The 20,952-nt window shown below is 43.1% G+C and overlaps 1 protein-coding gene across 1 annotated transcript in view; it reads right to left on the minus strand.

Moving 5' to 3' along the window:
- Positions 1 to 20,952, minus strand: part of atrx (ATRX chromatin remodeler) — a 33,113-nt gene that overhangs the window by 8,586 nt on the left and 3,575 nt on the right. Inside the window, exons 8-29 of the mRNA XM_061047806.1 lie at positions 18,367 to 20,831; positions 17,269 to 17,347; positions 16,616 to 16,758; positions 16,354 to 16,521; positions 16,116 to 16,233; positions 15,903 to 16,005; positions 15,459 to 15,626; positions 14,255 to 14,396; positions 12,303 to 12,412; positions 11,254 to 11,400; positions 10,936 to 11,113; positions 10,593 to 10,730; positions 10,326 to 10,501; positions 10,114 to 10,231; positions 8,211 to 8,341; positions 7,813 to 7,904; positions 7,577 to 7,716; positions 6,858 to 7,014; positions 6,617 to 6,717; positions 5,685 to 5,793; positions 5,398 to 5,575; positions 4,804 to 4,995 (exon numbers count right to left, since the gene is read on the minus strand). Of these exons, the coding sequence (XP_060903789.1) occupies positions 4,804 to 4,995; positions 5,398 to 5,575; positions 5,685 to 5,793; positions 6,617 to 6,717; positions 6,858 to 7,014; positions 7,577 to 7,716; positions 7,813 to 7,904; positions 8,211 to 8,341; positions 10,114 to 10,231; positions 10,326 to 10,501; positions 10,593 to 10,730; positions 10,936 to 11,113; positions 11,254 to 11,400; positions 12,303 to 12,412; positions 14,255 to 14,396; positions 15,459 to 15,626; positions 15,903 to 16,005; positions 16,116 to 16,233; positions 16,354 to 16,521; positions 16,616 to 16,758; positions 17,269 to 17,347; positions 18,367 to 20,831 (5,353 nt within the window). The remainder of the gene's footprint in view (positions 1 to 4,803; positions 4,996 to 5,397; positions 5,576 to 5,684; positions 5,794 to 6,616; positions 6,718 to 6,857; positions 7,015 to 7,576; positions 7,717 to 7,812; positions 7,905 to 8,210; positions 8,342 to 10,113; positions 10,232 to 10,325; positions 10,502 to 10,592; positions 10,731 to 10,935; positions 11,114 to 11,253; positions 11,401 to 12,302; positions 12,413 to 14,254; positions 14,397 to 15,458; positions 15,627 to 15,902; positions 16,006 to 16,115; positions 16,234 to 16,353; positions 16,522 to 16,615; positions 16,759 to 17,268; positions 17,348 to 18,366; positions 20,832 to 20,952) is intronic.

The raw sequence follows: 20,952 nt of genomic DNA on the forward strand, positions 1-20,952 counted from the left end.
CTGCATTCTCACATTAACCCCAACTTGACAAAAATTATTTACGAGGGGGCTGGAAGATAAATCCCAGGATAAATGGGAGTGAAGAATTTGATTATTTACGTTCACACATGCAGCTTACCCAGAAAATGTCGCCATTGGTCAGAAAATCTACTGTCTTGATTTCAAGCAGCACTCCTTTAGAATCTGTAAATGTGCCGTTACCTTTAAGAAAGCTCTACGTTAGAAGTCTTGGCTTCAACATAAAGCCAAGGAAAAGGCTCAACAGAGCAACAAATAAAAAATAAAACGTGTAAATTATATAAGAATTGGTACTCTGACCACACAAGGCACCATTAGTATGACATTTAACACTTTTTTTTCTCCCCTTCAAAAATATTTGTATTATACTTTTAACTTTTATACTTTTAAACACACATACAGACAATTCAAACAGTACAACAGAACAAACAACACACATACATTTAACACTTTTAGAAAGCCTTTCCATTCTTTCCAGTGACAGAACAATTTATTCCATATAGAAGCCAAATTCTTGTACATGTGTATATACTGTATTATAAAAATGTCCAAGCTGCCAGCAGTCCATAAATGATGTAAAGCAGTTCTCACATCAGAAAGATGAAACGTTTGGAGTCGACATGAGCTGGCCTCATGTAGACTTTACAACTTGGCACAGGCGCCAACGCGTACTTTATCAATAGAGTTTAGGTGGCGCTTAACTGTGAAAGGTCTGATGCAATTAAACACTCGCTTGCATTAATAGCTCTGCCTTCTTTGCCGGCAGGGTTTTGGGGCGATGTTATCAGATATTTTCCCAAGCTGAGAACATTCTCAACCATGTTAACCCAATTTCCTTCACCTGAACAAATACTTAATGGGTTGAGAATGCTTTAACCATGCTTCTATGGCCCCTTCTTTATTCCATTTCTCTCATTTTCTCAACAATAAACCTGTAGTTAACAAAAGAAAAAAAAAAAAAAACGCCACACAGGAGGAAATTCATGAGCAGAAAAAAGATTCAAGTATTGAATTTGAAAAATTGGAGGGGAGACAAACTTTTGATTGTGTTTAAGTATAAAAAGAAAAATATAGAGGGAACCATGGAGACACTGAAACTACTGATACATTCAGAATCGTCCTACTATACAGATTGTGTGGAGATGTCTACTTGGAGTTTTTTTTTTAATTCAGAGCATCTGTGACTGCCAGAAAGTGTTTTAGATGCACAGGTGTGTTAGCCATAGCAACAGAGGGGGCCAAGACAGGAGGCCGACAGCAGGAATTCAAGTGGCTGAGATATTTGTAATACCTAAACATAGCCAGTCAAAACTCTCTCTCCCCCAGCTGCACGTAAGTGATGCACACAACCCTACTGGCCTGCTCTAAACACTTTTTTTTTAATGCAGAGACACACACAGCTTCAGGCTCTGAGCCTGACTTCAGGAGCCCACCCATGCCCTGAGGACCACGTTGTCTTTACACCCTCTGGGGACTGCACAAGTCAGAGGGTTTATCTTGCAGTCAGTCGATTAACAAAGAAACAAAATCATGCATGTCACAAAGGGCTATACAAAGACAATAACCAAACCACATTCCTATAAAAACAAGCCCCAGGCAGCAGCAGTGGGGGTTTGGATTTCTACAAGGCAGAGCTCACGATAAGGTCCGGCCACGCTGGAGGTGGACGAGGATTTTGAAAGGGATTCACAGGGAGTTAATGAGAGTGGGATGGTTGAACTTTACCGTTAGGAAAAATAGACAAGGTGAGGTGCTGCTTTGTACAAGTTTGATGTGAAGGGCTGTGCCATTAGTTCAAAACAGCTGAGTCTACAGTTGCCCGTCCCATTCTATGGGGATGTCATGCAGAGTCAGGGCTATGTGGTGCTAGAATATTAGAGCTTGGGGAAGTGGTTAGGGAAGTGGTTCAATCAGTTGCTATGAAGGATCACAGAGTCTATGAATATTTAGAGTATGTTTGTCTTTTTTGAACACTCCAATGTTAATTAAAAAAATCAGCAGTTAGTGTTTTCTTTATTCGCATGTCCATTTTATAAGCAGGGACAGTATTACTCGCAGAATGAGAGCTGTGGATGACAGGAGCTGGGGGTTGTATATCTTGAGAATAATTGAATTTTGTATTTCCCTCTCTTGTAGGTTATTTCCTATTTCACCAGTGCAATATGTGAGTAGGGAACCATTGAGGTGGCAAGCCTAACCGTTTCTGCACCCTGACAACCAAACTTCACCACCTAGCAACATTAAATCAGGTACAACTTCTTCCAATAACTGTCTTTCCACATGAAGTTCTTCAACTGCAAACTGATTCCTAACATATGAGGCACAGACTCCAATATCTCTGCAGACATCATTTGCTTACTTCTGATCTGTGGAGACTTCCTGCTGACGGCTCCAGCTTTTTCTCACCTGCAACAACTCTGCAGCCTCCTGCTGTAACTATCATTAGTGTTTCTCTCCACCTGCAATGCAACAAGCTCAGGCTCGTTCTCTGAAAGCTGGCAAAAAGCATTCTGGGAAGTATTAAGATACCATTTACCCGAGTATACAAGCAAAACTTGCCCTGTAATATACTCAACATCACTGACTGATGATATATTATGTTTGCAGAGTATTTAAGGCAGATTTTTCCTTCAAGGTCAAAGTGGCTTCCTACCCCTAATGAGACAAGCACGGTGTGGCTTACTACTCCAGTCTGCACTGTGGCCTTAGTGCAGCCTCCCCACAGGCTTACGCTGTACCTGACAGGCCCTAATGACCACTGCAGCCATCACCTGCTGAGAGTACATACACACGAGAAACGCCCACAGCCTGTACAATGCATTGAGGTTTGATGAGAAGACTGAGGAGTTTGGGTAAAAAAAAACAAAAAACAACTACTATCTTTACCTTCCATTGCACTTTTTCTTTTATGAAAAAGAGACAACTGTGATGAACAGGAAGTAGGTGAGGGTGCCTCAGTATGGGTGGGTGTGGAGTCACAATCTTGTGTCTGTGATCCGAAGACCTTCTTTGTTATTAGGGAGAAGTGCTTTTTCTTCCTTTGTCTCCAATTAGTCTTTCCGAGGAGCACACAGAGATCTTTAAGAGCGGGGTTTAAATAATGACCCTTCATGATGCAGGGGTAGGCCAGAGGGAGATTTTTTTTTTTTTTTTTACTGAGTTTGCTTTGAACATTCAAAGGCAGAGTGGCATGTCGGGGCAACAGATGGTCACGAAGACGGCAGGAAAAAAAAAAAACAAGGTGGGGTAATGTTGGACAGGGAACAGAGCGAGGACATCAAGGTAGGATAATGAGGGCAGGGTGGTGCATAAATAAACATGGTAACACATACAAGAACTGATCAGAGGAATAGGTAGGTAGGGGGTGATGGCAAAGCATCGCTATTTCTTTTCTTAACTATAAAGAAAAGATTAACTCAGATCAGCTTCTTTATAAAAGCCATCCTCTCTGTGGCCCGTGCGACCCAAGTTTAAGTCAGTAACACTTCCCAGTATGAGACGTTAAAAAGAATAAAACTCCTTCTGTCGTAGCTCCAATCCCTCTCCCGTCTGTGTCGTTGGCTCAAAGTGATGAAGCGTTTCTGACTCATCTTCACATCATTCCAGAATAAAAAATTCCTTCCGTAATACTGCAGCCCTGCTGCCACATCACAGTTAACCGCCTGGCCAAAACAGGTCAGCTTGTTAAAGAGCTTGTCAGCCTACTGTGTCACATAAATGTCACTGGGGTCATTAAAGATCATACACATCTGAAGAGCTGCGGCTCAATGAACACATCTTTCCTCTTCAAATCTCCAATGGAGCTCCACTGTACTCTAGACTGCCTGTTTCATGGAATATGGAAGTTGGAGCACTGACATTGGCTGGCAGCTAGGTGGATTCATGCAGTGCTCCTTACCTGATAATAGCCACGAGGGGGAAAGAGTTAAAGATCCTTTGACATCTTTTGATTAAGGTGTACTGAAAGGTCTTTCAACTATCCGGTCAAAGCACAAGACAGTAGGACTTACAGGGTTTCCTCTATTTATCCTGTACAGATTTCTACAGATGAATCACAGTCAAACCGAGACAGAGATGACCCGAATAAACCCAGAAACTGCAAAAAGGAAAGGAGTGAGCAATGATGGGAGAAACTTAAAGCTCAACAGAGAAGGAATGATAAGACATTTAAAAAAAAAAAAAAAGGGAGTGCAGGTTTATAGACGGGCAGCAGCAGTGTTGCAATGAGAAGACTATTTAGTAAATAGCAGTAAACAGACAAATCTGTGCAGCTGTGCGGGGCTGGATGGTCCATGTAAGGGCTGTGTGTTCTTATTAAACCCCAGGGGGCTCAAATAGTGACACAGCACCTGCATGAAGGAGAGAAGCGGCTGGCGTAGTATTATGAAAGGAAACGAGAAAAAACTGAAAGATCCCGGAAAGGCCAAGCAGGATACAAGCTGGCATTGAGTCTAAATAACAGTTTATAACTTAGGTGCTAAACTTCAAAAGGAACAACAAACTACTCAAGTGCAATTCTGGGAAAACAAAACTTGGCATTTAAGATGGCACTCTATGCCATGTTTGTTGAAAGAAAAAAGACAATTTTACTACTGTTAATGACTTCCAGGTTGCTTTCCTGCATTTCCTGAAGGGATCAGTTCAAAGACAACAAGAAATCCCAACGGTCAGCTTTAGTCCTCTTACATGTGTGATTTAATGTGAATTTCATTTATAGACTTGGTTGAGCCAACAAAGACGCATAATTAAACAGTCTAAAGAGGGCTTATGTTTATCTTTGTTTACCTTAGGGAGTAAAGGTGTGGCTTTCTTGCTCTTCTTCTCTGAGGGATCATCCAGCATGTCGGGCTCAAAGTGGTACAGCTCGGCCAGCTCGTTGGTGGTGAAGTGCCTCTCAATCTGCTGCTGGTCAACCACTCGAAACGACAGAGACTGTTTGGTTACCTGTCGGTCATAAATCTTCTCCTCCATCGTGCCCTGAAGGAAAGGGAAAAAGGTGAGATGAACATTTGGAACATATTTACAAGCACAATTGACTAAAGCCATTGAGACTTGTACATCAAAGGTTTTTATGGATGTTACGTAACTCATATTGTGTCACGCAACACGGCAGTTTATAAATTAACCATCAAAACGTTTTACTGCTACTACATGATATTGAGAACTTTACACACACTCTTCATGCTATGGAAAATGGAAAAACTGATTTGCCTTTAAAAGCCATCACACAGTGTGAAGAGAACGGACTACTGAAAAAGAGGACTAACTGACACCAGTATTTGTATTCTGGGTTTATTCATGATGTAACCTCATGATGAAAAGCAAACAAAACAAAAGTTAAAATAGTAAAAATAGTTTTTGGGCAGTTTGGTAACTCACCTGGGCCAGGAACCTGTACACATAGACTGTCTTAATCTGTCCGAATCGGTAGACCCTAAAGATACTCTGGACATCGTAGGAGGGGTTCCAGGAGGCGTCGAAGATGATGACCCTGTTGGCTGCCACAAGGTTGATGCCCAGTGAGCCAGCTCGCGTTGAAATGAGGAACAAGCGACCTCTGGTTAGGCACAGGAAAGCAGAAGAGAGAGGTGAGCTGATGCTTGAAAATGCAATCGTCAATCAATACATTAGATTTCATGTGTTTACAAGGAACAGAAGTGTATTACCTTATATTACTGGTGTCATTAAACTCCTCAGCCCACTTCTTTCTGGTCACCGCGTTGGTGGAGCCATCCAGGCGATAGTAGTCAATGTTCCTGAACCACTTGCCATCGCCTGCAAAGAAAAGTGACAGTCAGAAATGCTACGGCTCTTGGCTCCCTGAACTTAAATACAAACATACACGTGTTACCTTTTCCTTTTCAGAAGGACAGCAGATAGATTGTCGTGTTGGTAAGAGGCCAGCCATGTTTAGCCTTCAAGATGCACCCCCCCCACCCCCTCCTCCTCCTCCTCCCCCCAACACCAGCCTTTATAACCACCACTTCAGTATGTTTCCAATTACAGCACTGTGATCTTTTCATTACAAATTACAAACCCTTGAGCAAACATTTTTTTGTGGAATATAAAGTCAAGGTCTAATCATTTTAAAAATGAAAGTAAAAACAGCTGCCGAGGTTTAATTAGTAACATGACCTTACACCAATGGCGGCATGTTTGTGAGTTCCAGGGTAATAAGCACACATAAGGAGAGTGTACAGGAATTGTTGCATGTGGGCTGTCTTACTAATGTGAAACCTGCATCTCCATATGAAAATACTTCAGCCTGCTCTTAAGTTAAAAGTTGGCTCTTCTTTTTTTCGCACACACAGTTCAATCAGTTTGAAGACAACAGCATAACATGACAAAAAATAACCTATTCTATTAAAAAGCCTCCACCAGCTCCGTCAAATTCAACATGGCTTATACTGCTTTTTCTGCAATCACAGCACACAATGATAGAAAAATTAGCTTTTGGTATCCAATCTTTAGGAGGACATGAGGATCCCAGGTAACTGTAGGATCCTTAAGGGATGTAAGCTATTGACAGGCATGTCGAGTGAGTATAGAGAGCACTCCTTGGAATATGAAGCCCTGCCAGACTGCAATAAAAATGTACCTTTGTATGGAGAGACTTTGCCTTCATCTTTGGCTCTGCAAGAAAGCTCCAGGAAATCCTCAATCAGATCCAGAGAGATAAGTGACTGACTGAAGACCAACCTGAGGGCAGGAGAGACAACACAGAAGGATGCATAAACCGCTTCATCTCAGTCTATGATTGTTTTGTTTGCGATTGTCTGAACACTGTATAGCAGGAAAGGCCAAAACATTTTTAGTAGAAACAGTGTAGAGAAACTTACACTTTCTCATCAACTTCTTCTGCCATGCGCAGGATCTCAAAAAGGAGCATTATCTTCCCAGAGTGCGACAAGATCTCAGCGTCCGCCTCAGTGACAAACTCCTTGTGCCAGTCAGGAGTGGGACTGCCTGGTGTTGAGCCGGTGTGCGGAGCTGGTTCTGATGCACAATGTCAGAGATAAGTACAGTCTCACAACAACAACAAGCAGTAACCAAGGCATTAAGCGTCAGAAAGAGAAATAAGTCATACTGTTACACTACATCTACCGAGTGTGCAGATGTTGCATGCCTTTTTATTTTGCTCTTCACAACACAATTCAGTTAACTTCTGAACATTGGATGAGATCATTAAATATCATTTTTACATTGTAGAAGTAAGTATACAATGTTATTTGTAATCCAGGACCTTTAAAGCACAAAAAAAAGCATACATCTGGGTTTTATTTTTCTTAATGTTTTCAAACTTATGGGGAAATTGCTTAGATCAGGCGCCCTAATTGTCACAGACCAAAAACTTTCTTTACAATCACGACCGTCTTCATCTTGTTTGAAAAACAAGAACAGAACACCGTTTGTAACAGTCAAATATGAATTGTCTCAAGTCTTTAAATTGTTCTTTAGTTGCAAGGCTCAAACAATTACTCACTCAGACTACCTCATAGCTCCCCCCCCCACTCATAGCCATTTGACCATAATGCTTAGACACGTTTGATCAACTTACCTTCTTCTACAGGCTCTGGTCTATTTCGGCCCAATCCATTTTTGCCCCGTGAGCTGGAGTTCCACTCCTTGATGACCTCCACATCGTCACTGTCCGAGTCTTCAGATCCCTTCTTTTTACCCCTCCCACCCTTCTTTTTCCTATTACATAGAAGATAGGGAGATTGAAAAGGCAGTTAGATTGTGTCCGTTGGGAATATATAAGAAAGTAAAATTGGATATAAAATTGTATTTTACTTTTTCTTCTCATCCTCAGAGGTCATGCTCATGGAGGATTCATCCGTTTCTGAAGCGATGAACTCGTCCATACTGTCCTCGTCAAAGAAACCCTACAAAAGTGTGCGCACACACATTAGTCTCTACTGTGCAAAGATAAAGGTCAAACAAACACAGAGAGCTAGGTCGTGGGCGGCAAAAATTATGCATAAGGGACATTTTTGCTGCAGTGGCAATAAGTGTGTTGTTCTCCCCTGGTAATTGTCAGCATTAAGTTCCTATTGTTTCCCTTAGGTGTGTGTGTGTGTGTGTGTGTGTGTGTGTGTGTGTGTGTGTGTGTGTGTGTGTGTGTGATTTGTTCCAGTATAGTTTTAGAGTAACTGTTAAGAGTGGTTTTGTATCGTCTGGCCCAGCCATACCCTGTTTTCTTTACTGATGTAGTCCAGCTGAAGGCACCAGGGATGTGTCCAGATTCTGCTAAGCATCTGGAAATCCTGGAAGAGTTTGGTCCCTGCGCGGCCCCGGCCCCCCTCCAAAGCATTCCCCACACCTGCACACGGGAAAGAGCGTTAGGAGGAAGAAAATGCAAAAGATGGATGTGTGTTTGTATTATATACAGAGAGCCGCATGGCCGTCTGCCTGACCACCTGAGTAGTGATACAATAAAGTAAAGTCATAATTATTTAAACAATACAAACCACGTCTAAGACAAAGTGTCAGCTGTTCTCTTGACAGCAAAACAACTTGTTGAACTTGTCAAATCTAATCTGTTCAAACAGCGGATTTATGAACTGGACTGATTGTCAGCTGTTGACATGTAAGTTAGAAGTTATCGTTCATTGACCCAGGCAGATCACAGCTGATGTGTGATCCATTCAGATCAACCCCCACAGTTCAAGCCGCGGATCCACGGATCTAAGGACAATTTTTAAACATGGTTTAAAATAATTGTACAGCCACAAAATCCCAGTGCAGAGACCCAATGAAAAGAAGTCAGTGTTAAGTATTGCATGTAAGGGCCATGCAGATTCGCCTTGTGAGGAAGACTAGGAAGCTTTTTAAAATATATGATTACCTAAAAATGTTTGTGGAATTTCATGCTGAACCCAGTCGTTAAGTGTTGATATTTCATTGTGTGTATGTATGGTTACCAGTGTTTCCAATGCTGCTTCAGTTGCATTGGAAACAGTTCAGTTGCGTGCGACAAACATCTGAAACTTAACATTTGTAACGCTATCCCGCAGGCTGCTGTAGTCTATAGCTGTAACACCGTTACAGAGCATGGTTCAGAAAAAAACTGAAGATATATTCTGCACATCGGAGAACAACACAGAGAACATGACAGCTACTTTGTGTCTTATATTGTGTCATTTTAGTCAGATACAGGCATGAAACTCTGGATTTCTCCTTAATGAAGGCTGTCAGCGTTGTGTACCCGCGTGCTTGTGCTCATGCTCGTGCTCATGCATGAAGTGTGACAAAGCCAAGGAAGTGTACGGTGCCTGAGCACGATACGGAGTGGTCACACTGGTCAAACTGGACTTTAGCGTTGAAGCGTGCTTGGGCACGGTACGGATGGCCAGTGAGACTGCGCCCAAAGCCTGGACAACCAGGCGTAATGAGCCACAGCACATTACACCCCCCCCCCCCCCCCCCCAACCCCAATCCTCCTCTTACATACCAGCCCTCCTGTTCATTGTTTTCGCTTTTGGTGTAAAACCTTTGGCCCCTCCAGCCTCCCTTTTCTTTATGCCCCCATATCCCCCCCCCCCTTACCCCCCACCCTCTCTGTTCCCTCTCTCCCAGAGCTCTTCATTAGGGAGACGTGGGAAACTGGGCTTAAACCCTGCCTGCGGCACTCTGCCAGCTGCCACTCTAACACACACACACACACACACACACAGACATTCACACAAACGTACGTCTTGGGCCACATTCTGAGAGGAAAGTCCACTAAACGACTTAACAATGAAGTATGAAAAAGTGAGAGACCAGTAAGGCCCTCCTTTTATCCGAAAACCTTGTCAGAGTAAATGACATCCAGTCAAGAGAGCACTTTAAAGAGAAACACGACTCCTGCAGTAGGATTTAGCCAAGTCCTAGGCTATGCATGTTTTCCAGCGGAAGTCTGAGACTTAGCTAAACCCCAGTCTGAGCAACAACAGAAAAACACTTAGTTAGTGGCACCTAGAGGCTCTGTTGCTCCCTACACCCAACAAGATCAGAGCTGTAAGCAAGCAAGTGACGCCGCTATTCTCAACAGCATGCACTCCTGCAAAAAGAAAAAACTAAGCACAGCTTTAAAAAGAGCATGGTTCTGACCTGTGAAGTGCTCCAGGTAGTATCTGTAGAGTTTACACTGGAGCGGGGTCACTCTGACTGACAGCACATACTCGTGTTTAGGAGGCAGGAACTTAGTGAGCGCAGTGTAGTCCTTCCTCTGTTAGAAACAGGAGACAAATATTGTATTTGGGAGGCAACAAAGTAAAGGTCAAAGAGAACCAATGATTCAACCATTTAGGACAGATCTGTACCTGGACACAGCCGGCCAGCATCTCATACAGGATGTGAGCCCTCTTCTTCATGATCCGGACATCGTGTGACGTGGAGTCAGCACACTGACCGTTCTGGATTGGGTTAATGAAACGGTTCTTGAACTCCTTTACTGAGCCAAGCAGGTTCTCCTTAATGAAGTTCACCATACAGTGGTCTAAGGAGAAAGAAAAATTACAAGCTGATACGCATCCTCGACCACACAAAACCTTAGCTCTAGAGTCACGTGAAAGAACGGGCACACTCACATTCAACAAGGTTGTTTTGCAGAGGAGTTCCAGTCAGCACAACCCTCCTCCTTGTTCTGATGGAATTCATCGCTTTAGACACAGCAGACGCCTCGTTTTTCAGGATGTGACCTTCATCACAAATCACCATGTCCGGACCTGGGGACAGTGACGGAAGAAAGAATAAGAGTTATCACAGGTTGAAGTACAGCTTGAGACAGTATGATCCAGCAACTTACAAAGCACCTGCAGATATCTTAAGGTCTTTTAGGCATTTTTGTTTGGTTTACTAAATATAAAAACAGATCATACATAAGAGAAATGTTACCATTTTAACTTAAAATGTGCAGTTCAAGCACTGTACCTGGATCTACCAGAGTCTTCTGAAAGATCTCTTTGAGTTTCTTGCTCTTGGTGTTTCTGCCCTGCGTCAGGTTTCGGTACATCTCGTAGCCGATGATCATAACACCCCCCGACTCTTGCCATTGCTGGAGTGCATAAGCTCGTTCCTGAGGCCTCTTCACTGTGGCAAGTTCAATCACCTTGTTCATGAATAAAATACACAGGATTAAAATAAAAAAAAGAGAAGCCCTAAGTCAGATGTTGTGATAAAAATGAAAAACAAACAATGGCACACATGATAAAAGGAGCAACGTTACATATTACATTATCATCTGTTTACCTGTAAACTCTCATCATCTTGCATTCCCACTTGCCACTTCTCAAACTCGTTCAGCCAATTAAGGACAGTGTTCAGAGGACAAACCACCAGCGCTGTGCTGAAGTCCAGCTTCTCACACAGTAACAATGTGTGAAGGAATGCCACCACCTACAGGGCAGAAACAGAACTGCAGTTAAGTTGTGACGCCAACACAAGTTTGTGGACAGCAAGCCATGCATCAGAAATGTAAACAGGCACAAGGTAGCAGTTTACCTACTTAACAATCACAGTAGTTACATCTTAGTTATTTATAAACTACCTTAATCGTCACTGTTTGTACATCATTAGCATTACCAGAGAGTTAAAGTTATCAAACTTAAATAACTACACTTGCACAGCTTTAATAGTCCAGAAACTGAAACGGTTTCATTCATCAGGAATGGGATTTTCATCAGACAAATTAGCACAATATCCAACCCTCACAGGCAAATACACACATATATTTTCACATGTTGCCTTTAGTGTGAAATACCATCTCTGCTTTACTCCACTTAGCTTTAGTTGTAGGCAGCACACAAGTAGCCTATGAACTGTCAATGGTTAAGTGTAAAAAAAAGGGTTTAAGTTCCCCTTTAAATGCAATGAGTAATGGTGTTTGATAATCTTGATCTCAATGACAATCACAACATTCAGAATTTAAATTTTTGTGATAGTCGAGCAGTCCTAGTACTGGATTGGCAATTGTGTTAGACCAATCAATGTCCACATACTAAGGACCAATCACCCTGCACTAAAGACACTCAAAGTCTCTCTGGTGCTTGTAGAGTACCTACTCTGAAGCAGGAGCTAAAAAGGATCTTCTAAATGGGGTTCCAGGAACTAAAATAGTTCATAGTTCCTGCAGCGCTCGATCAATAAAAAAGGGGCGCAAGGTTCAAACGGTTCCTAGAACTATGAAAAAGTTCCTGCGGTCCGAAAACACCTGTAGACAACTAGATATACCCCTCATGGTCTAAAGGAATATCTAACACCTCTTCATGTAAAGCAGACATGAATCTCGTCCTTTCTACCTGCAGAGTTTTTCCCAGTCCCATACAGTGGGCAAGGATGCAGCCAGAGCCAGAGGACTTCTCCATCTTCTTCACAGATTCACAGCAGCAGTCCCACATGAACTGAACACCTGAAATCAAAAACAGAGAAGTCAAAATCAGTCCAGAGCATCTCAGGAGTTCACACTAGGGATGGGAATTTACAGTAATCCCTGTACTCGATTACTTGAATTACCTAATGAACGAGTACTCAGATTATTATTTTTCTTAACCGTAAACAAAAAAATGGTCCGTCGGACACGGACCTCCCGGACCGGAATTGTAGACTTCATGCTTATAAAATGACATTAAAATCCAATCTTTAAACATAAATAAATAACCAACAACAGAAAGCAGATTTCAATTTCAACGACGTCGCTAACAACGAAGTGTGCTAACAGGGCTAGCAAATGACGTGGTGCGAGACTGCCTGTTTTCTGTCTCCGCTTGTTTTCTCCTTGTGCTTTAAGCGCATGTGGTTAAGCATCGAACTAGTATTTCTATGGTATGCAAGTTTAATGCCACATATCTTGCACTGCACGTTAAAGGGATACTTCACCAATTCGCATTAATCTTTGTATCATTAGAAACCTGGTAGTATTTTTGAATGGTCGTGCATCCCGCCCTCATTTTCTCCTGAGATGGGAAATCTTTGTATTTCTAAGTCTGTTGCAGTTAGCAGGGTGAAACGACAACGCTAGTTCATCATATTTTCGACCACTGAAGCTACAGACCAATCACAGATCAGTGGGTGGGAACTCACGCCCAGAATCGAAACTTAACGTCCGCCATATTGCTTGGAAGCTACGCTGACAGGCTCTATGGAGAAAGCTGATAATGGCGAAAACATAAATATAGCGGCGAAACGGCTGCTGCAGACAGGGTGGTGTTGTGTTTTGGCTGCTGCGGCCGCTGGCTGCGACACAAAACCGTCTTGTCGGCAGCAACCGTCTCGCGGCTATATTGCCGCTGCTGCCAGCTCAGCAGCCGAGACATAAGGCCTGCCTGGCGGCGGCGGTGAGGACAAGGAGCCGGGGCGGACTGGTAGTGTCGGTGCTCTCACTGTTTGCCTATGGACACTGACATAGAGTCTGTTTTCTGCCAGGAATTTCCAAGATCAATTGTGGAAGAAATCTCTGAATCTGTTGAGGAAATGTCCTCATGTGTTGAAGTAAATATGTCTGTAAATGTTTTTATTACTACATTTCTACTGCTATGTTGTATATTTTGGAGAAACTGTATCGATCGAATTTCCCTCTGGGATTAAAAAAGTATTTCTGATTCTGATTCGGACCAGTGGCCTGCGGTGCTGTGCATTCTGGGATTTAGTGTCTTTCATCATCAAGAGCCAAAAAGACACTTTCTGCCTTTTCACGGCCAAGAAGGCACCAACTTCAACATTTATTCCACATTTCTACTACACGTATGACCCAATGTCAACACAGATTCATGTTTCAACGGGTGAAGTATCCCTTTAACTTCATCGTTTTTGTCGAAATACTTCCAGACATCACTTTTCTTGACTGACATGTCGCAGGTGTAGCAGACTGTTCTGTATTTGTTGTGCTTTTGCTTTAATAATATGTTCCTAGAGAGTTGCCGTAGCTGCCGTAAAACAGTTGTTTTTGCTGAAATCTGGCTCGGTGTGTACTAAAGCTGAAGCCGTGGCCGGAGAAGTCATACGTTTAGTATCCCGTTAATTATTTTCCTACCTAGTATATTCAGTTAGGCGAAAATAAAAAGCTGGGTCACACATGTAACGCTGTATGAGTTCAAGTTTTGTAACGAAAAGCAGCGCTCGCACAGGTGCGCGAGTAACGAAATGTTACTCGAATAATGGGGTCAACGGCGAGTACTCGTACCCATCCCTAGTTCACACAGTCTTATGTCAGCTAATATAATTTTTTTTTTTTTTCACCCTTATTTGCTCTTACCATCAACCTGATGAGGTTTGAGCTTTGTGACGAGGTTCCTGTGCACCTGCACCAGCGGCTCCTTGGTTTCTTCATTTGCATCAAGCACCAGCTTGGTTGTGATGGGACAGGTCATCTGTGATGACTCTTTCACCTCGATGACCTGAAGAAGGATCAGAGGCAGAGAGAGAAAAGTCAAACAAGGTACGTCCACTTTGTTTTGAAGAACAAGTCTGTGAAATACTTTTTTTTTAAACTTGCAGGTAAAAGGTCGAAAAGTGTTTAAAGTACACTGTGAATGCACAATCATACAAATCAAACTGTAATTTTGAAAGAGTGACAGAAGTTTATCAAGTCGCCTTTACGTGGGAATTATCTTCAAACAGACTTTGAAGTTCATTAAAGATGAAAGCACAAATGTCTGAGTCTAATTAAACTAGTAAGTGAAAGCAAAGATAAAAGCTTTAATTACAGAGCTTCCCAAAGCCCTCTAATGTAACGAGGAACATGAAGGAATCATAATGTAACTTTGTTTAAGAAAAATAAAAAACAAAATAAAATCAACCAGAGTCAATCCAATATGTTTAATCGATTACTGTTAAGTGTTACCGTCACTTTGTAGGGTGACCTCTCACCTGTCGAGCCATACACACATTTATCTAATTACACACGATAGGGCTGTGATTCCACGTTACTTTTTTTTTTAAAGTGTCAGCAATAATACACGATAACATTCCTAGATTTCAGGGCAGTGAATTCTTATTTAAAATGTTGGATCTTTTACCTTACAAAATGTATCTTAAAGGGTTGTAATTGTCCGTGTCACTAGAGGTAAAAATGCGAATATGTTTTATTTGAAAATCCTTCTAAACATATCAATAGCTGTCATGTACATACCATGGGCTGTTTGTTTCTCACACTCTACACTTTAAGTAGATCCTAGAATGGTTTCCCCAACTGTTCTATTAGTAACACAGTGAGTGATCAGCAGTGATCTCTTATCAGTCTGCTCACAGTGGTTGCATCTCTTACATGCATTTATATGAGGTGAGTGTAAAACATCACTACTTAGGCAGTCATTACTGCCAATCTGAAATCACAGTATTGAATGCGGTCTTGAACATGTTACCCTGCATGCCGTGTTTTCAGGAGACAAGCCAATTCCTGGCGTTGAGAATGTCACAGCTCGAAGCTCTGAACAAAGCCTGTTTCACTTCATATTTACCTCTCGAAGTTTCTCCCTTAGCGCCTCCCTCTCAGCTATACGTTTCCTTCGATCCTCCTCCTCTTTCAGAGCATCTCTCGTCTCCATCCGCAGCTTGTCGTCCTTCAGAATTTTGCGGATCTTTTTGCGCGCCTTTTTGCCTTCCGCATCCTCCTCATCCTCTCCGCTCTGCAAAAAGGAACATTAAATTCAGCCCTCTGATCTTCAGCCCTAAAGGAAAAAGTTCACTTGCTATGATCAGAAGCCCAGAAAGCCTATGATTAATTCGTATCCTCACAACACACTCCAGGGGTAACTTCAAATTACATTTTATGTAGCAAGCGTGACCTGACTAGTAAACGTTTTTACTGGTCCATCTCTACCTGGCAAATCCCAAGTGGGGGAAAAAAAAACAACCTTTGGGACAGTTCAAGACTACGACTGAGTGCTCTGCATTTTAAACACCTTCTCGTTGCTGGAAGAGGAATCCTGAACTTTGATCCTGCGTCGCTTTTTCTTCTGCTTGTAACTTCTCTGTTTCTCCTCATCCTTCTTCTTCTTGGAAGATCTACAGACACAAAACAGAGTTCACGTCAACAAGAGAAGCAGCAGATCAATCCAGATCCAGTGGCAGGGATCAATTGCTGCTATTGATTGGGTTAAGTTCTGTCTTCTCACCTGGTCTTTCGACGCTTCCCTTCATTCTCTGATTCACTGAGTTCCTCGCTTATTCCCGACTCCTCGCTGGAGTCCTCTGACTTTTCGAAGTCTGAATCGGCTGAGTCATCGCTGCCCACTGACAGGCGGACAAACAATGGACAAACAGGTCATTTGCTGCTCTTGCGGCACAGAGTTCAGAAAAGTCCTGCTCATATTGTGAAGACACAAGGAAAAAAATAAAATACTCTGCATCCACCTTTCCTTGAGGACTTCTTCTTGCCCCCCTTCTTCTTCTTCTCTTTACTGGCGTCTTTCTCCTCTCCTGATTCACCCTCACTCAGGGAGAGCTTACGACGAAGCAATTTGTGACGTTTTCCTGACGTCTTCACCTCAACATCAGAACTAGAGGCGTCCGATTCCGAATCTTCGAAGAGAAAAAAAAAAATGTAGGTGTGAAACCATGCACACCAAAAATATGTCCAGCTGTTTTTTTTTTTTTTAAATTAAAGTTGTGCTACCTTGCTCCTCCTCTCCCTCGTCCTCTTTTTTTACTTTCTTGGAGGACTTCTCTGCCTTATCGTCGTCGTCGTTATCAGATGAGCTCTCAGCTCCGGAAGAATAGTTGGATTTTATTTGAGCGAGGAGCATTTTCTTTGCAATCCTTCAGGAGAAAGAGACAAACAGACACAGACAAGAGACAAATGTGGGCTTTGGTAAAAAAAAATTTTTTTAAAAATCAAGAAAGGATCCTTAAGTGTTGAATTGCATTCTATTCACAAAGAACTGTCAGGATAAGAAAATCTACAACTGGAACATTTGAGGAATGTTACAATTTCTCCACAGAGCCTATGAATGGAGAACTGATGGAAGCAAAGGCTGCCTATAGAAATCGCATGACTCTATACACTGCTATTGGCACTTTCCTGAAACAAAAAAACAAAAACAAAAAAAACGAGGGGGAGGGGGGTTTACTTGAACAACCCAGAGAAATGCTGCTGACACATTTTATTTAAATACAAAACTATCTTCAGACAATAAGCGGCTGCACTATGCTTTGTGGATTAAGTATGAAAGTATGCTTCCAGCCATTTAATAAGATACAAATTTTTACCATTATGACCATGGAGTAAATAAATAGTCACTGCTCTAGATCCACTGTTGAGGAACGTACCTGTTCTCAGGATCATCATCGTCGTCGTCATCATCCTCACAAACCCCAGAAGGTTTCTCTTTGTCATCCATCTCTTCTCCTACACAACAAAATATCACAAGAAGTGTTAATAGTGGGTGGCAGTAGCTCAGTCTGTAGGGACTTGGGTTGGGAATCGGAGGGTCACCGGTTCAAGTCCCGGCACGGACCAAGTCCGGAAATTGGTCTGGTAGCTGGAGAGGTGCCAGTCCACTTCCTGAGCACTGCCGAGGTGCCCTTGAGCAAGGCACCTAACCCCCCCCCACCAGCCCAGGAGCGCCCGCTGTGGGCCACCCCCTCACTCTGAGACCTCTCCATTAGTGCATGTCCATAGGATCCTGTTTGTGCATGTTTGTGTAGCATGTTAACTAGACAGAGTGTAAAAAACGAATTTCCCCTCGCAGGATCAATAAAGTGTAAATTATAATTATTATTTTAGAGGAGAAAGAAGAATGCCACATATATTTCACATTTCAATGTAGACCACCTGCTCAACAAGTAGCTTAAGAGAGACTGGGAAGCAGATATGATACCTTTAAAAAAGGAAGAATGTGCGATTTTCCACACTTAAATGTAGCAGAAATCAAGTATACCCTCTGAAAATAACTCTGAGTCATGACTGTCTACAATAGGTGTGAAACCCGAGTTCAGCTGTCTGTGATGCGCGTCTTGCCGTATTTTCAGCGTGTTTACATGGACGGGACCGACCATCACCTTGCATATAAAAGTTGTTTAATTGAGGGACTAGAGGAAAAAAGAAAAACATACTGTACTCACTGCTTATTTGAATGTCACGTTAGCGTTTTTAGATCACGTTCAATTCGTTTATATTTACATGCAGTGTGAAGCTGCGAGATAAATAAAGAGAGCTAGCATTCGCATGCTAACAACAATGCAGCTCGAGCTGTTTTGGTTTCATGCTGGTGGATCAAAAAGTCGCATATCCTTCCTTTAACAGAGCCAGGCTGGCATTATGCTAAGCTACCAGCTGCTGGCTTTAGAGATACTTTAAAGGGCCAGGTCTGATACTTAGCAAGAAGCTAAACTGGGCACCTTTAAACTGCTTGTATTCCCATTTACCTGAGGATTGATGAAAAGGTCCACTGGCTCCCAACACATTATCCTCCACAATGGGTTTGATCTTCTGCTCATCGCTGTCCTCTCCAGAGTCTCCTAAAGGCTTCCCCTCCTCCTCCTCCTCCTCCTCAGCCTCACTGGACGACGACTGCAGCTTGGAGTTTGCTTTGGAACTTCTTCCCTTGCGCTTCTTTTCGTAAGACCTCTTCCGATCAGTTGCCTTCCTCTCGGCTGAGACTTCCTCTTTCGCTTCATCTTGCTTCTTCACACGGCTAGATCTCCTCCTCGCTGTGCTCACTTTACTCTTATTTTCCCTCTCCTGGTCAGAGTCAGACCCAGATGACTCCGTGCCATTTGGTTTCTTCTTCTTCTTGGAAGCCTTTTTATTTTTGTCCTCTGGATTGGAATCAGAGCTTTCAGACTTCCTTTTGCGTTTGGACGCGGTGTCTTTTTCCTTTGCTGATGTATTGTTTGATTTGAAAAGACACTTTTTAGCATTTGTGCTCCCCTGTTCCTCGTCTGTACTGTTTGCTGCTGCAGCTTTCTCTAACAGTATGTCTGGAACTTCGTCAGAGTCCGAATCTATGGTCTTTTTCTCTGAAGCCTTGCTCTCCTTCCCATCTTCTTTTTGGGTGTTACGAGATTTCTTGGAGGACTTGGCCTTGCTCTTACTATCCTCCTCTGTCTCAGACTCAGAAGACTCGTCCTTGCTCTTACTCTCAGCCTGCTTCCTCAGTGGGGTGGTCTTCACTCTACTAGAGCGGCGGCTGGGGGGTGGGCTGTCTGTCTGATCTACTGCTGCATTATCTTCTGTCTCCTCACATTTTTCTTCTTTACACTTTTTGGGAACCTCTCCATCCTTTTCTTTGTTTTTGGACCTGGAGGTTCTTGACCCACGTGTTGTCACAACAGGCACAGGAGTCAGTTTGACAATAAGGTTCTTAACCTTTGGCTGGGGGCGCTGAGAGTCTGTGGAGTTTGTTGTAGAGTTCTTGTCTGACTTTGCGTCAGTGTTTTTGACCAAATCAGTGTCTTTCTGTGAGAGCATGCTGGAATCTGCCAGACTTTCTACCATCTGAAAAAGCTCTTCGGGAACCGATGGAGACACTGACATAATGTCATGATCTAGTGACATTTCACTGGTTGACATTAGTGCCTCATCACACATTTCAGTTTTAATGATCTTTTTGGTTATAACAGTTTCTGTTTGGTTGTCTTTTACTGCAGTCTTCGTTGACGTCTGATCACTATCTGCGTCCTGCTCGTTACGTTGCTCGTTAAGCTTCTCGTTACGCTGCTTGTTGAGCTTCTCATTGCACTGCTTGTTCAGCTTCATATTGCACTGCTTGTTGACTCCCTCCTTACTCTGCTTGTTGACTCCCTCCTTACTCTGCTTGTTGACTCCCTCCTTATTCTGCTTGTTGACTTCCTCCTTACTCTGCTCGTTCAGCTCCTCGCTACTCTGCTCGTTGAGCTCCTCGTTACGCTGCTCGTTGAGCTCCTCGTTACGCTGCTCGTTGAGCTCCTCCTTACTCTGCTCGTTGAGCTCCTCCTTACTCTGCTCGTTGAGCTCCTCCTTACTCTGCTCGTTGAGCTCCTCCTTACTCTGCTCGTTGAGCTCCTCGTTACACTGCTCGTTGAGCTCCTCCTTACTCTGCTCGTTGAGCTCCTCGTTACACTGCTCGTTGAGCTCCTTGTTATGCTGCTCATCTGGTTCCTCATCAAAATCCTCGGCTGGCTGCTCATTCTGCGCCTCAATCTGTTCCATGCCTTGCTCCTCGACTGCGTCCGCCTCATCAAATGCCTCCGTCACATCTTCACTGTGGTCTTTCTCTACAGGGGCGTTAACTTCAGTGCTCTTTCCTACAACAGCTTGCTCTTCAGTCCCGTTCTGCAGCTCCATGTTCTTGAACTCGGGCCCTAATGCCGCCTCCAAAGCACTGTGGGCTTTCTTCAAATCAGCGAGAACGGCCTTGAAGGCTTTCAAATGTCGATACCTGATAGACTTATCTCCCTGATCCTCTTCAGCCTGTTGGATGAACTGGATGAACGTATTGTTCAAACCCGTTGTAGTCTCAACAAGCTTTTTTGCCTTTTTTACAAGATCTTTAGGAACATGCAGTCTTTTGTAGGAAAATGTCATGGTCCCTGAGCCTTCGATGTGTTCTTTTCCATTGACCACTGCTTTGTGCTCTTTCACTGCTTTGCTCTTGTGTCTCTTGCCCTCACGCTCCTCTGAGGTTTTCTCTACTTTCCGTTGCTTCAGTTCTTGTTTATCCATGATGCTGCTGCATTTGGAGACCAGGTCCTGGAGGGGCTCTGGCCTGCAGACATAGCATTGCCACTTTGAGAGCTCATCTGTGATGACTGACAGCTCCTTCCTGCCCAGGTTGCGCAGGATGCACTTCTTGCAGAAAGCGTTGTTGCAGTAGTCGCAGCAGATGAGTTTGCCACCTTCAGCACACCATCTGGGAATGAAAAGTTGAAGAAGTCAATAAAGAAAATTAGATCCCTCAACCATTCAGACCACTTAATTTCCAAAATGATTGGCACTTGAATAAGGATTGAGTAAACATCATGCATGTCTAA

Source organism: Labrus mixtus, chromosome 10 (genome assembly GCF_963584025.1).
Source record: "Labrus mixtus chromosome 10, fLabMix1.1, whole genome shotgun sequence".
Classification (NCBI taxonomy): domain Eukaryota; kingdom Metazoa; phylum Chordata; class Actinopteri; order Labriformes; family Labridae; genus Labrus; species Labrus mixtus.